This window comes from Sorex araneus, chromosome X (genome assembly GCF_027595985.1).
Source record: "Sorex araneus isolate mSorAra2 chromosome X, mSorAra2.pri, whole genome shotgun sequence".
NCBI lineage: Eukaryota > Metazoa > Chordata > Mammalia > Eulipotyphla > Soricidae > Sorex > Sorex araneus.
This window is the reverse complement of record NC_073313.1, coordinates 134,262,388-134,279,602: the sequence shown is the minus strand read 5'-3', so window position 1 is coordinate 134,279,602 and position 17,215 is coordinate 134,262,388. Positions and strand designations below refer to the sequence as shown.

Genomic DNA, 17,215 nt, shown 5'->3' with positions numbered 1-17,215 from the left:
ATGCCTCTGTGGCAGACCATTCCCTTTTGTTCTCTCTCCTTTTGGGTATTGTAGTTTGCAATAGGGGTATTGAGTGGCCATCATGTTCAGTCTATAGTCTACTATCAGATCGCATTTTCCAACCTGACAGGGGGCCCTCCCGACATCCTCTATTTGGTGTTCCCTTCTCTATCTGAGCTGCATTTTCCCCCAGTATGTGAGGCCAGTTTCCCAGCTGTGGGGAGACCTCGTGGTTCTTATTTCTACAACTCTTGAGTGGTAGTCTCCCAAACTGTGATTTTATATTCCACAGATGACTGAAATTTTTCTATGTCTGTCTCTCTTTTTCTGACTCATTTCACTTAGCATGATACTTTTCATGTTGATCCACTTATATGCAAAGTTCATGACTTCATATTTTCTAACAGCTGCATAGTATTCCATTGTATAGATGTACCAAAGTTTCTTCAACCAGTCATCTGTTCTCGGGCACTCAGGTTTTTTCCAGATTCTGGCTATTGTAAACAGTGCTGTGATGAACATGTAAGTGCAGATATCATTTCGACTATACATTTTTACTTCTCCGGCATATATTCCAAGCAGTGGTACTGCTGGGTCAAATGGGAACTCAATTTCTAATTTTTTGAGAAGCATCCATATTGTTTTACAAAAGGGCTGAACCAATTGGCATTCCCACCAGCAATGTAGAAGGGTCCCTTTCTCCCCACATCCTCTCTAACAGCAGTTGCTTTGGTTCTTTTGGATATGTGCTAGTCTCTGTGGTGTGAGGTGGTATCTTATGGTTGCTTTGATGATTGTGATGTAGAGCACTTTTTCATGTGCTTTTTGGCCATTCGTATCTCTTCCTTGAGAAAGTTTCTCTTCATTTCTTTGCCCCGTTTTCCGATGGGGTTCGATGTTTTCTTCTTGTAGAGTTCAACTAGTGCCTTATATACCCTTGATATCAACCCCTTATCTGATGGGTATTGTGTAAATATCCTTTCCAATTCTGCAGATAGTCTTTGTATTCTGGTCACTGTATCTTTTGCGGTGCAGAAGCTTCTTAGTTTTATGTAGTCCCATTTGTTTATCTCTGTTTCCACTTGGTTCATCAGTTGTGTGTCATCTTTGAAGATACCTTTCGCTTCAATATCGTGGAGGGTTTTGCCGACCTTGCCTTCAATATACCTTATGATTTGTGGTCTGATGTTGAGGTCTTTAATCCATTTTGATCTGACTTTTGTGCATGATGTCAGGTTGAGGTCTAAGCCCATTCTTTTGCATGTGGTTGTCCAGTTGAGTTGTGCCAGCACCACTTATTAAAGAGGCTTTCCTTGCTCCACTTCACGTTTGCTGCTCCATTATCAAAGATTAGATGATCATACATTTGGAGTTGTGTGTAGGGATTTTCCACCCTATTCCATTGGTCTGCAGCTCTGCCTTTGTTCCAGTACCATGCTGTTTTAATTGTTACTGCTTTGTAGTATAGTTTAAGGTTGGGGAGGGTGATGCCTCCCATTCTCTTTTTTCCAAAACTTGTTTTAGCTATCTGTGTGCGTTAGTTGTTCCGTATGAATTTCAGGATTGTTTGATCCATTTCTTTGAAGAATGTCATGGGTATCCTTATAGGGATCGCGTTGAATCTGTATAATGCTATGGGGAGTATTGCCATTTTGACAATGTTGATTCTCCCTATCCATGAGCAGAGGATTTGTTTCCATTTCCTCATGTTCTCTTTTATTTCATGGAGTAGGGTTATATAGTTTTCTTTGTAGAGACCTTTTACTTCCTTGGTTAAGCTGATTCTGAAGTACTTGATTTTCTGGGGCACGATTGTGAACTGGATTGCTTTTTTCATTTCCCTTTCCTCTGTCTCATTGTTTGCATATAGGAAGGCCATGGATTTTTGCCTATTGATATTATAGTCTGCACCTTTACTGTACAAGTCTATTGTTTCTAAGGGTTTCTTAGGGGCTTTAGGCTTCTCTAGATATAGTATCATATATCTGTGAATAGTGATAGTTTGATTTCTTCCTTTCCTATCTGAATGCCTTTAATTTCTTTTTCTTGCCTAACAGCTAATCACAAGTACTTCCAGTACTATATTGAACAGAAGTGGTCATTGTGGGCATCCTTGTCTTGTCCCTTATCTTAGAGGAAAGGCCCTTAGTTTTTCCCCATTGAAGATAATGCTTGCCATAGACTTATGGTAGATGGGTTTGACTATCTTGAGGAAAGTTCCTCCCAAACACATTTTGGTGAGGGTTTTCATCATAAACTGATATTGGATCTTGAAATATGCTTTCTCTGCATCTATTTATATGATCACATGGTTTTTATCTTTACTTTTTTTGAAATGATGGATTATGCTGATTGATTTACGAATGTTAAACCAACCTTGCATCCCCGGGATGAATCCCACTTGGTCATGGTGTATGATCTTTTTGATGAGTTGTTGGATCCTATTTGCTAATATTTTGTTGAGGATCTTCGCATCAGTGTTTATCAGGAATATTGGTCTATAATTGTTTTGTTAGTGATGTCTTTGTTTGCTTTTGGTATTAGGGAAGATATGTGCCTCGTAGAAACTGTTTGGGGAGATTTCCTGTTTTTTCAATTTCCTGGAAAAGCTTGAGGAGAACTGGCAACATGTCTTCTTTAAATGTTTGTAAGAATTCGCCAATGAATCCACCTGGACGTAGGCTTTTGTTTTTGGGGAGACTTTTGATTACAGTTTCAATTTCCTTGATATTAATAGGTATATTCAGGTATTCCAAGTCTTCTTGGTTCAGTCTTGGGAGATTGTAGGAGTCAAGGAATTCATCCATTTCTTCTATGTTTTCTTGTTTCGTGGCATACAGACTTTCAAAGTAGTCTCTGACGATCTTTTGAATTTCATTGGTTTCTGTTGTGATGTCCCCCTTTTCATTACTGATTTGGTTTGTTAGGGTTTTCTCTCTCTCTCTTTCTTTGTGAGTCTTGTTAGCAGTTTATCAATCTTGTTTATTTTCTTAAAGAACCAGCTCTTGGTTTCACTGACCTTTCGGATTGTTTTCTGGGTTTCCATGTCGTTAATTTCTGCTCTAATTTTTATTATTTCTTTCCTTCGGTCTGGTTTGGGTTCCTTTTCCTGGTCCTTTTCTAAGGTCTTGAGCCGTGAAGTCAAGCTATCTTTGTGGGCCCTTTCTTCCTTCCTGAGGAATGCTTGGAGAGCTATAATTTCCCCCCTTAACACAGCTTTAGCTGCGTCCCATATGCTTTGGTAGCTTGTGTCTTCTTTCTCATTTGTTTCGAGGTATCTCTTGATTTCTTCCTTGATTTCCTACCTGACCCACTCATTGTTCAACACTGAGCTGTTTAATTTCCAGGTGTTTGCTTTGATTCTCTGCGTCTGTGTGTGATTAGCTTCTATCTTCAGCATATCGTGGTCTGAGAAGATAGTTGACACAATTTTTATTTTTCTGATTGTATTGACACATGTTTTGTGGCCAAGAACAGGGTCTATTTTGGAAAATGTTCAATGTTTATTAGAAAAAAATGAATATTATTTCTTTTTAGTGTGTAAAGCCCTGTATACGTCTATTAGGTCTCTCTCTTCTTTTTCTTCCTTCAGAGTCACTGTTTCCTTGCTGAGTTTTGTTCTTGGTCTATCTATCCAGAGGTGATAAGGCAGATTGTGCTGTTAGCGATGCCCTCCTTAAAATCTGTTTGCAGTTGTTTTAAGTATTTAGCTGGTCTCTCCTTGGGTGCATATACATTTATGAGTGTGATTTCTTCCTGTTGCACATATCCCTTGATAAATAGAAAGTGACGTTCGCTGTCCCTTCTAATTTTTTTCAACCTGAAATCTATGTTGCCGGATACTAGTATGGCCACCCCAGCATTTTTGAGGGAGCTGTTTGCTTGCAGGATTGTTTTCCACCCTTCAACTTTGAGTCTGTGTTTCCTCTGACTGTTGAGGTGTGTTTCTTGCAGGCAGCAGAATGTTGGGTTTAGTTTCTGGATCCATTTTGCCACTATGTGTTTCTTAATTGGTGCATTTAGGCCATTGACATTGAGAGACATTATTGTCATGAGGTTTTGTGTCATCTTTCTGTGGGGTTTGTTTTTCTTTTGGGGTTCTTCCTTGACTTACAATAGCCCCTTTAGTCCTTCTTTTAAGTTTGATTTTTGAGTCTATGAAGTTCCTGAGCTGTTGTTTATGGTTCCTTCGATTTTGAGTGAGTGTTCAGCCGGATAGAGTGTTCTTGGTGAGGCATTCATTTCGTTGAGTTTTTTCACTCTGTCCCACCATTGTCTTCGGGCTTGGAGGGTTTCCTCTAATAGGTCTGTTGTAAATCTAAGGGGTACTCCTTTGTATGTGATTTCCTTCTTTGACCTTGCTGCTTGCAGTATTGCTTCTCTATCCACAGCATCCGTCATTCTGACTATGATGTTTTGGAGTCTTTTTATTTGAGTCTCTTTTTGCTTGTACTCTTTGGGCTCCTTGATTCTGGAAGCCTGCCTTCTCCTGCTCTGGGAATTTCTTAGCACTGATATCTTTAACTGTTTTTTTCCCATTGGGGTTACTTTCCTGTGCTTCTGGTACTCCAATGATTCTTATGTTGTTTCTCTTGATGTCATCTCCTAGAACTCTGATTCGCTCTAGAGCCATTTTGAGATCTTTTGCCATTATTTGTTGTTGCCTGTAAGCTTTCTGCAGCTCATCTTCAAGCCACTGATTCTGTCTTCGGCTGTAGTCATTCTACTGTTGAGGGCACCTACTGAGATTTTTAATTCATCTACCAATTCCTTTATTTGTGTGACTTCTGTTCGTAGCTTTGTGACATCTGTTCATAGCTTTGAAATTTCTGCTCTCATTTCTTCCTGCATTTTCTTGGTTGACCATTCCAATGCTTCATTCATATCCTCTCTTAATTTATTGGATGTCTGTTACATGGTTGCTTTGAATACATCGACCTTCTTCAAGATTTCCTCTCTGAATTCTTTCTGAGCGGTCTTGGATGTGGCTAACCCCTGTGGAGATTTCTGGAATCTTTTCTTTATCCTCTTTTGGTGGAGGGGATTTTCGCTGTTTCTTCATATTGTCATGGAAGTATAAAGTTGGAACCTTCTAGTTATCTATCCTTCTTCCCTCTTGCTGCAGGGGGGATTCTGTGCTAAGTTGATACTGGTAGCCTTGTTCTTATTCTAGAATACTTCCTTACTCTCAGGCACTCCTCCTCGTTTATGTGGGGCCTCTACTGATGACTTAAGGCTATACTCTCTTTTATGAGGAGTTTGTGCAGCTTCTATTTTTCACTGACAGTTCTTGTGAAGTTAGAATAAGCTAAAGGACTTTTTGGCATAGAGTGATTGTGAGGGCCAGGGTGTTTTTCAAAGAAATAGGTTTTACAGAGTATCATGTAAGAAAAATTACAACTGTGGTCCCCCGCAGGAGGCCACGCCCCTTCTGAGGCCACACCCCCTGATATACAGGCCACGCCCCCAGTAATCTCTTGGGACACTGGGCGTGGGTAGGCGGTGTCAGGATGGTCCGAGTGAGTACCTGATTGAGAGTTTCGGTGTTAAGGACAAGCAGAGAGGCATGTCCATGCAGTGCAGGGGATTGGTGGGTTCCAGGGGAGCCCCCATCGCCTGCGAGCCGGTGGGAGAGTGTTCACTTTTACTATTTTAAAGCCCTCTCCTAAGTGTAATTGGGGGAAGATACCTTTGGCTTCATGTCGTGGAGGGTTTTGCCGACCTTATCTTCAATGTACCTTATGGATTCTGGTCTGATGTTGAGGTCTTTAATCCATTTTGATCTGATTTTTGTACATGGTGATAGATGGAGGTCTAAGCCCATTTTTTTGCATGTAGCCATCCAGTTTTGCCAGCACAATTTGTGAAACATGCTTTCCTTGCTCCACTTCAGATTTCTTGCTCCCTTATCAAAGATTAGATGATCATATATTTGGGGGTGTATGTCAGAGTATTCAACCCTATTCCATTGGTCTGCAGCTCTGCCTTTGTTCCAATACCATGTTGTTTTAATGACTACCACTTTGTAGTAGAGTTGGAAGTTGGGGAGGTTGATTCCTCCCATTTTCTTTTTCCCAAGGATTGTTTTAGCTATTCGTGGGGGCTTATTGTTCCATATGAATTTCAGGAGCGCTTCCTCCATTTCTTTGAAGAATGTCAAGGGTATCCCTATAGGGATCGCATTGAATTTGTACAATGCTTTGGGGAGAATTGCCGTTTTGACAATATTAATTCTTCCAATCCATGAGCAGGGGATGTCTTTCCATTTCCTCGTGTCCTCTTTTATTTCCTGAAGTAGTGTTTTATAGTTTTCATTATACAAGTCCTTTACCTCCTTTGTTAAGCTGATTCCGAGGTACTTGATTTTTTCAGGCGCAATTGTGAACGGGATTGCTTTTCTCAGGTCACTTTCTTCTTTCTCATTATTTGCATATAGGAAAGCCATGGACTTTTGGGTATTGATTCTATAGCCTGCAACTTTACTATACGAGACTATTGTTTCTAGGAGTTTCTTGGTAGAGGTTTTAGGGTTCTCTAGGTATAGTATCATATCATCTGTGAATAGTGAGAGCTTGATTTCTTCCTTTCCTACCTGAATGCCCTTAATATCTTTTTCTTGCCTAATCGCTATTGTAAGTACTTACAGTACTATATTGAACAGAAGTGGAGAGAGTGGGCATCCTTGTCTCATCCCTGTTCTCAGAGGGAAGGCTCTTAGTTTTTCCCCATTGAGGACAATGCTTGCCATAGGCTTGTGATAAATGGCTTTGACTATATTGAGGAAGGTCCCTTTTATACCCATTTTGGCGAGTGTTTTTATTATAAGCGGATGCTGGATCTTGTCAAATGCTTTCTCTGCATCTATTGATATGATTATATGATTTTTATGTTTCCTTTTGTTGATATGATGGATTATGTTGATTGATTTCCGGATGTTAAACCATCCTTGCATCCCCGGGATGAATCCCACTTGGTCGTGGTGTATGATCTTTTTGATGAGTTGTTGAATTCTATTTGCTAATATTTTGTTGAGGATCTTCGCATCTGTGTTCATCAGGGATATTGGCCTGTATTTTTGTTTGTGTGGTGTCTTTGTTTGCTTTTGGTATTAGGGAGATATGAGCCTCATAGAAACTGTTTGGGAGGGTTTCTGTTTCTTCAATTTCCTGGAAAAGCTTGAGAAGGACTGGCAAAAGGTCCTCTTTGAACACGCCACTGGCCAAGCAAGTGAAAATAAAAATAAATAAATGGGAATATCTCAAACTAAGAAGCTTCTGCAACTCAAAAGAAACAGTGACCAAAATACAAAGACAATCTACAGAATGGGAAAGGATATTTATGCAGTACCCATCCGATAAAGGGTTGATAACAAGGATATACAATGCACTGGTTGAACTCCACAAGAAGAAAACTGCCAACCCAATCAAAAAATGGGGTGATGAAATGAACAGAAACTTTTCCAAAGAAGAAATCCGAATGGCTGAGAGGCACATGAAAAAATGTTCAACATCACTAATTATCAGGGAGATGCAGATCAAAAGAACAATGAGATATCATCTCACACCACAGAGACTGGCCCACATCCCAAAAAACAAAAGCAACCGGTGTTGGCGTGGATGTGGGAAGAAAGGGACTCTCCTTCACTGCTGGTGGGAATGCCGACTCGTTCAGCCCTTTTGGAAAACAATATGGACGATTCTCAAAAAGTTAGAAATTGAGCTCCCATTTGACCCAGCAAAACCACTCCTGGGAATATATCCCGGAGAGGCAAAAAGGTATAATAGAGATGACATCTGCATTTCCATGTTCATTGCCGCTCCGTTTACAATAGCCACAATATCGAAAAAAACAGAGTGCCCGAGAACAGATGATTGGCTAAAGAAACTCTGGTATATTTACACAATGGAATACTACGTAGCTGTCAGAAAACATGAAGTTATGAAATTTGCATATAAGTGGATCAACATGGAAAGTATCATGCTGAGTGAAATGAGTCAGAAAGAAAGAGACAGACATAGAAAGATCGCACTCATATGTGGAATATAAAGCAGCTGAGAGGTACAAGCTTACAATGTTGCTATTCCTGGCAGACATTTTTCTGGACTTAGTTACTAAAATACTAAAATACAGAAATCCAAAACTATGCTGCTGGTGGTGCGGCCTCCTGACCTCATATCTCTTCATTTTCAGCAATGGAAAACAAATTACCAAATGCGTTCTTTTCAGCAGATCGACTTTAGGGGGGAGAAACTCCAAATCAATAATAGTGAATTTTTTTGTTTAAATATTGAATGTAATCAAAGTAAAGTGAAAGTAAAATGAAATTTACCAGTTACACATGCGGGGTGGGTGGCTGGGGAGGTGGGGGGAAGGAAGGAGGTATATCGTGATTCTTGGTGGTGGAATGTGTGCACTGGTGAAGGGATGGGTGTTTGAGCATTGTATAACTGAGACTTTAACCTGAAAGCTTTGTAACTTTCCACATGGTGAATCAATAAAAGAATTTAAAAAAATGTAATTGGGGGAGAAATAAGTGCACTTTCTGTCCTTCAATATAAAATTATTGAAGAAGTAGCATAACTTAGCAGCATTTGTTTTAAAGTCTAATAGATGGTGAAGGTATACTCCAAACATTGTATATAGAAGACTTAGTACTTATATCTTATTCAGTTATTCAGTTTTTATACTTAACAGTGGAAGTTTAAATGTATAGTATTCTGAGATTTTAGTATATATATATATATATATATATATATATATATATATATATATGCTTTTTGAGTAGCACCTGGAGACGCACAGGGGTTACTCCTGGCTGTGCACTCAGGAACCACCCCTGGCGGTGCTCAGGGAACCGTATGGGATTCTGGGATTCAAACCTGTGTTGGCCGCGTGCAAGGCAAACACCCTACCTGTTGTGCTATCACTCCATCCCCCTGAGCTTTTAGTATTTTCAAGGACAGATTAATTTCCACTCTATGATGTTTGTTAAGAGGGAAATAGTCTTGTTTGAGAGACTTTCAATAGTGGATAAAATGAAGCAAGGCTTATAGTGAATCTGAAAATGCAGCTTTCTACTATATTTGTTTTTGGTCTGCTGAACTTTAAAAATCCACCACCTATGTTTCTGCATCATTAGATGTGGATATTTTCAAATGAAAAAAGTACAAGTCAAGTTGACAAAAAATATTGGTATTTTGAAAATCTTGTTTTTTAGTGACACATTTTGAGAAGTAAATCTGCTATCTTTTATAAAACAACAAATATTAATTTATTTCTTAATTCATTTTGGTTGTACACAATTTTCACTACATTTGAAAGATTAAAACAAAAGCTGTTTGGTTAAAAATATGATTTTTGTGCTTTCTCTACTAGATTAAGAAGAAGCAGCAAGATATTCTTGGTTTCTTAGAAGCTAACAAAATTGGATTTGAAGAAAAAGATATTGTAGTAAATGAAGAGAATCGGAAGTGGATGAGAGAAAATGTACCAGAAAATAGCCGACCTGCCACAGGCTACCCCCTGCCACCCCAGATTTTCAATGAAAATCAGTACCGTGGAGTAAGTAATCAATTTATATTATTATATTCTTATTTTCAAGTGTTTTTGGTGTTTGGGCTACAACTGGCAATGATCAGGGACTATTTCTTACTCTTTTCAAGTAATCTCTGGACGTACATAGGAAACTATTTGCAATATTAGGAATTCGAACAAGGTTTAGCAGCATTCAAGACAAGTGCTATATCTCCTGTACTATCTCTCCTTGTTTGTTTTTGTTTTTGGGTGATGCCTGCAGTGTTCAGCACTTACTCCTGCTTCTGCTCAAGAATCATTCCTGGCTGTGTTCAGAAAACTGTATGCGGTGCTTTGGATTAAGTCCAAGTCAGCCGCTTACAAGGCACACCCTGTACTCGTTAAACTACCTCTCCTGCTTCTGTACTCTTTCCTGCCCTAGTTTCTTATTTTTGAAATAAATGGTCTCAAATCCATGTCCCTTGCACTTCACCCCAAATCTGTATGCTTTTATTTTCTTCTATTTATTTTCTGCATTTACTCTAGCCGGAGTATTTTGTCTTCTACTTCAAAGCAGGTGAATGAGTCATCCACCAAATATTTACCTGTAAAAATATCTGAATATACTGTAAATATATCTGAATATGAATAACTTGAGAATATAACTGACTTCATATTTATCACTTCAATTCTAGGCAGCAATTAATTGTATTGTTTCTCGTATTACTCTTACAAAGACTCTTATAAGAACTCAACCAATTACTTCAAATTAAAATTAATTTTTTAAAAGGAGAATTTTATTTTCTTCTTGAAGCATGTAATCCTTTATTTTGATATTATTAGTGAGTTCACATATAATTTAGGATAGCTGGGCCCAGGGAGATACCACAGCAGGCAAGATATTTGCCTTGCAAGTGGCCAACCTAGGTTTGGTCCCTAGCACCATATGGTCCTTTGAGCACTGCCAAGAGTGATCCCTGAACACAGAACAAGGAGTAAGCCCAGAGAATTTCTTATTGTAACCCCCAAACAACAAAAAATTAACATATTTTATTAATTTGTATAACAAAGAAGAAAAATAACTTTTGTTTTTGTTTTCAAATATAATCCCTTGCTTAATCTTCATTTAAACCATGGACCAGTATCACTCATTCTTTATTCACTGTATATTAAGTCACATCTCTAACCTATGGCCATTCAAACATAGAAAATACAGTAAAGTACATATGGGTATGTAGAATGAGTCACATACACCTGAAATTTAGAGATTGGTTATAATGTGACAGCCAGATGAAGAGACAGTATACAATTATAAGGGTTATAGGAATTTACAATCAAGATCTGTTTATATTTCTATGTCTTCAGTATTGACATGAATAAAAAATATATTTTAGGATCAATAATCTAGTATCTAGGTATATATGGAAGTGAAATGACATTTTGTGGGAATCCTTTCAAGTATCAATTCAATATACATATATATATATATGTGTGAAGACTAATATCCATGGCTAGGGAAAACAGGGGTTAGGAGGAGGGTTAGTCAGTAGTTGAACTAACCACAAGTGTGTGTGTGGCTTAGGGTAGGTAAAATAGAGAAGAGACCAGTATGACAATAATAATAATAGCTGGGAATCATCATGCTGGACAATATCTGAGGGTTAAAAGTAGGTAAATGGATATTCTTGATAATTTTTCCATATCAATATTGTAAACCACAATGCCCAAAAGAAGAGAGAGAAAGAAAGAAAGATAAAAGAAAGAAAGAGAGAAAGAAAGAAAGAAAGAAAGAAAGAAAGAAAGAAAGAAAGAAAGAAAGAAAGAAAGAAAGAAAGAAAGAAAGGAGGAAGGAGGGAGGGAGGGAGGAAGGAAGGAAGGAAGGAAGGAAGGAAGGAAGGAGGGAGGGAGGGAGGGAGGGAGGGAGGGAGGAAGGGAGGGAGGGAGGGAGGGAGGGAGGAAGGGAGGGAGGGAGGGAGGGAGGAAGGAAGGAAGAAAGAAAGAAAGAAAGAAAGAAAGAAAGAAAGAAAGAAAGAAAGAAAGAAAGAAAGAAAGAAAGAAAGAAAGAAAGAAAGAAAGAAAGAAAGAAAGAAAGAAAAAAAGAAAGAAAAGTGCCTGCCATAGCGGCAGCCTGGTACTGGGAAATGTACACTGGTGGAGGGATGGGTGTTGAAACACTGTATGACTAAAATCCAATCATGAACAGCTTCGTTAGGGTCTATCTCACAGTGATTCAATAAAAAGGTTTTTTAAAAAGGAGATTAGTTCATTTTCACAAAATAGTTTTTTCCTTGAATTGTATTTCTCAGTTCTGACAAGCGTAAATATTTCATCTTTCGTTGTAAGCAGGGTTGATGTGTAAAAGCCTACTTTATAAATACTAACAATTATTCAGAATATTCATTTATATAGTTAAGTAGCAATGTCTCTATATTATATATTTTTGCTTATTATTGAATCTCAGGATTTGGAAGATACCTCAGCTTAACTAAAACAGCATGCATGATTGGGGGCAGGGAAAGATAGTAGAATAGTAGGAACCTAGAGTTGTCTCTTCTCCACAGTTACAGCAGAATTGCAATCTGTATCGAAACAATTGCTTTGTAAATAGGGTTAAAATTAGAGAACAAAAGATTAAGGAATCAGACAATACGAATTTAAGAGTTTTACAGGCCATTACCAACCCTCCTCAAATAATTGTGAATGCATATAGATATACTCTTCTCGTATTCACATGGAGCATTCTTGAGGATAGAGTACATGTCTATAAATTTATGATATTGAATTTTCTAGAAAATTTCTTGCACTCAGTGAATTAGGGAAAAGCCGATATAGTAAATATCAGAAACAGCAAATGCAGGTAAATATCTTAACATTAGAAATAAGAATGCTCATGTGCTGTTGATGAGAATACAAACTAAACAGCCTCTGTGAAAACAGTGTAGAGATTTCTCTAAATACCAAAAGTAGAAATACATATAATTTTGCTATTTTTCTTTTGCATCTATCCAAGAAGAGAAGAAATTTAGTTTGAAAGGCATGCATTCCTATATTTATTGACGTGCTATTTATAATAGCTGAGATAAGGAAACAATCAAAGTGTCCAAGATGAAGTACAGATCAGTGGATAATGAAGCTGTACTGTATATCCACAACGAAATACCATCCATATTTAAGAAAAGACACTCTCTTATTTTTTTAATTAAAAAAATTTTTTTTATTGAATCACCATGTGAAAAGTTACAAAACTTTCAGGCCTAAGTCTCAGTCATACAGTGATCGAACACCCATCCCTTTCACCAGTGCACATGTTCCACCACCTAGAATCCCAGTATACCTCCCATCCCACCGCCCCCCCGCCACACCCCTGCCTGTGTGGCTGATGATTTTCTCTTTACTTTCTCTTTACTTTGATTACATTCAATATTTCAACAGGAAACTCATTATTTGGAATTTCCCCCCAACAATCAGACCTGCCAAAAAGGCAGCATTTGATAATTAGTTTTCTGTTGCTGAGAATGAAGAGCATATGACGTCGTGCGACCACTGCGGCTGCGCGGTTTTGGATTTCTGGTATTTTAGTAACAAAGTCCTGAGAAATTTCTGCCAGAAATGGCATCATTGCAAGCTCGTACCATTGTTTAGTGGTCCTTATAAGCTGGCAGTCGCCACGCTGCCACCAGGGAAAGAAAAAGCCAAGAGAGAAAAACCTTTTCCCTCCCGTGGCAGCATGATGCTGTAGCTTAGTTCACAATCTATAGACACTTCTGAAAGAAGCTGCTGGTGCCGAAAGTAGTGGGCCTCCGGGATCATGGGCGTTCAGCAACGGAGGGGGTCGCACTTGTGCGGCCGCTCGGGGAAAAGACACTATCTTGTACTTGTGATGATACAGATGGAATAGGAGGGGACATGCTAAGTAAAATAAAGAAGAAAAGTCAGAAATAATTGATAATTTCACACATCTATCATATATATGATATCTAAATCATCAAAACAATGTAATGTTCAAAGCCAATCCAAACCAAGCTCTTGGATTCTGAATTCCCAGATTAGATTGCTATAGAGGGAGGGCATGAAGAATGGATCAGTTCCAACATAATTTAATGGAGTACATTGGCACTTTATTGGTGGCCACGGTTTGAGTATTAATCCAGAATTACCTCACATAGAGGAAAATAAATTTAAATTAACATGCATTGCCCTGTTCTCTCCTTTTTAAAACAGAAATGTCAGTTTTCTTGACTTGCAAAAATATGTATTGTGCTATTCCGATATGTTTCAGAAACTACTTCAAATCTCCTCAAGAGTCACAGTGTGAGAGAATAGAATATGTTACAGGTATAAGGAATCTATCACTGATATATGGAAAAATAGTAAGACTCAAGGAAACAAGCATATATTTGTTAATTGAAAGGAATCCAACTTCTTTTGAGAATATCCTTTTTGCTAGACACTGAATAGTTAAGTAACAATAAGAATTTAGATTTGCCTTTCTCACAGAGTCAGGGAAGTGAACATATCAGTCAGTTCTTACACTTATCCCAGTTAGGTAGGTCTTGAAATTTCTTTTTTATAGAGGAAGAAATCAAGATCTAAACGTGGCTAAATTATTTCCCAAGTCACACAAATAATAAGATTTTCAACTTGGATATAACCTTCACTCTTATTCTTCTATTAAATCGCTGACTGCGTTGTTCATTGTTCTCTTTAGTCAAATATCATTATTCATTCTTTCCTTGAATTTCCTATGTTGTGTATGTGGGGTAAAAATCCCAGAAAATTATATTTTCCAAAATTTGTTGCCAATTGCCTCCTTATAAGTTTTGGTCAATAGTAGAAGAAACTGTTTGGATGATTGGGGGACAGAAGGAGAAGAAAATATAAGGTATTCTCCTCTTATTTTTCCATAACAATGGTTGCCTTTCTTTATAATATCGCCTTCCTTACTGTTCCAATAATCTTAGCTATGATAACAGGTCCCCAGTGTTGCTGCTCTTTGTGTTAACATCTTCTGTTTGCTTTGCAGCTTTTTACACCTGAATAAGTGTTCATCATATTAAATTACTTAATTAAACTATATTAGCACTCCTTGTACTTGACATACTTGACAGTATTGCCACCTTAAATTGGAAAATTCTTCTTTGCAGCACACAGCCTTGAATTGTGCGGTAAATTTCACATTATCAATGGTTCCTATTTATAAGATCTAAATAATACTCTCCAGTTGTAAAAACATAATATGTACCCAGACTTTCCCAGATGGTCCTGGAGAGGAAATTACGTCATGGTGAGAATCCATGATATATGATTTAGAGTTATTTCAAGTCTGGAATGTGAATCAATTACCTTATTTACCTAGGTGAGGTCTTTAGTAGAAACAAAATGTATTAGGTAATCTTTGTCCCCAGAATATTTCATCCAATGTATATGAAGACCTAAAGTACATTTCCATGAAATAAATTTTAAATATACATTGTGAATTTTATGTATATCATTTTAGAACCAGACATGTAAACAAGATTATCTTTGCTTTTCTGAAAGAGAATTGTATTCTTATTATTTGGAGGATAATATTGTAACAATATTATTGTTTGTGCTTTCAACCTATAATGATGCCTGCATTCACAACTGCCAAATGCCAAAGACTCCTCATTATTCCTCTGTCACTTCTAATCATCCTCTTTCCTCTCTCAACTTTTTCCCTAAGTTGGAAACCTCAGTTATTTAATAAAAGTACAAGAATTTGGTTTTATTGAATACTATTTATTCCCTTGATTTGAGCCTTAGTACAGTACATATGAATGAGATCACCCAGAAGTAATCCTTTATTCTCTGAATTATTTTGTTTAACATGACATCCCTATTTACAACCCTGTTGCAACGAAAAAAGCAATTTTTCATCTTTTTTTATAGCGGAGTAGTATTCCTTTGTGTATATAAACTACAGGTACTTTTTTCATTCATATGGAATAGCATTTGGGTGGTTCCAGATGTGAGCTACTGTGAATAACACTGTAGCGAACATGGGCATGTCTATACCTTTTCATGATAATGACCTAAGGTTCTTGGGATAAATGCCATGGAATTTAATTTCTAGGTAATATTTTAATATTTGATATTAATATTATGTTATATTCATGATACATTATAGTAATATTTAATATTTAATTGATTATTTTTAATATGATTATAAGTCTCAAGTTTTTTTATTTATAGATGAACCAGATAATACTCCAACCAACAAGGAATGAGGGCCCCTTTTTCATTGAAACTGCCATCGTTGGCTATTTCCCCATCTTTTTTTATATAGAACATTCTTTTTTTTAAATTAAGCGAATGTGTGTGTGGTTTTTTTTACATAATAGTGTTATTGATTGGATGTATAATTTTTATGAGTGATAATAATTTACAGATTATTGTAGGACATGTGTTGATTAGCATTATAAATGTACTGAAACATATGGAGATTTAATATTGTGACCCTAAATTTAGAGTCATTTATATATTTAAGCTTAACATTTATTTCGGATACTGCTAATGATAAAAGGGTGGTTAAACTTAATATGTAGTTCAAAGATTCTTAGCGTTCTCTCTTTCCTCTTATATTTGTGTCATTAAATTTAATATCACTTGATTATATAATTTATTTTTCTTAATTTTATTACTTTTCTGTAAAAGATAATTGCAGAATATTTTTTCTCCCTATGTTGGTTGAAATTTTCTGGCTGATTGAGAAATTGCCCTTCATGCTGCTGCCTTTTTTTAATTTATTCTATTTTTTAAAATTTATTCTTTTATTGAATCACCATGTGGAAAGTTACAAACTTTCAGGTTTAAGTCTCAATTATACAATGCTCGAACACCCATCCCTTCACCAGTGCACATGTGTCTTTTTTATTAGTGAATCATCGTGAGGTACAGTTACAGGCTTACAAACTTTCGTGCTTGCCTTTCAGTCATACAATTTTCCCTCCACCAGTGCTCATTCTACACCACTAATGATCCCCGCATCCCTCCCATCACTCCCACCCCATCCCCTCCACTCCATCCCGCCTCTGTGGCAGGGCATTGCCTTTTCCTCTCTCTCTCTTTTTGGGTGTTGTGGTTTGCAATAGAGCTATTAAGTGGCCATCATGTTTGATCTGTGGTCTACTTTCAGCCCGCATCTCCATTCCGAGCGGGTCCTCCTAGCACCCTTTACTTGGTGGTCCCTTCTCTATTTGAGCTGCCTTTTCCCCCAGCATGGAGGCTGGCTTCTAAGCTGTGGAGTGATCTTTCTGTTACTTATCTCTACTATTCTTGGGTGTTAGTTAGAACATCCTTTTTATATGACTATCTGCATGTCTTCTTTTGAGGAAGTGTTTGTTCATTTCTGCTCATTTTTATAGCATTGTGTGTTGTTTGGTTGTTGAGCTCTGTGAGTGCTTGATATATCTTGTATATTAGATATACGGTACACACATATTTTCTCCCGTTCATTAGGGTGTCTTTTTAAACTTTAAAATTTAAACATCATTTCTTCCTTTGCAATGTAGAAACGTTTAGTCTCCCTAGTTTATTTTTGTTTTGCTGTATTTGATAAGAGCCAAAACATTTAAGGCACTTTTGAGGTGTTTTCCATTTATTTATTTATTTATTTATCTATTTATTTGCTTTTTGGTTCACACTGGGAATGCACAGGGGTTACTACTCCTGGTTCATGCAC

The 17,215-nt window shown here is 37.3% G+C and overlaps 1 protein-coding gene across 1 annotated transcript in view; it reads left to right on the top strand.

Annotated features, from left to right (window-relative positions):
- The window catches only part of SH3BGRL (SH3 domain binding glutamate rich protein like), a 105,250-nt gene that overhangs the window by 42,006 nt on the left and 46,029 nt on the right, over nucleotides 1–17,215 (top strand). Inside the window, exon 2 of the mRNA XM_055121376.1 lies at nucleotides 9,376–9,561. Coding sequence (XP_054977351.1) covers nucleotides 9,376–9,561 — 186 coding nt within the window. The remainder of the gene's footprint in view (nucleotides 1–9,375; nucleotides 9,562–17,215) is intronic.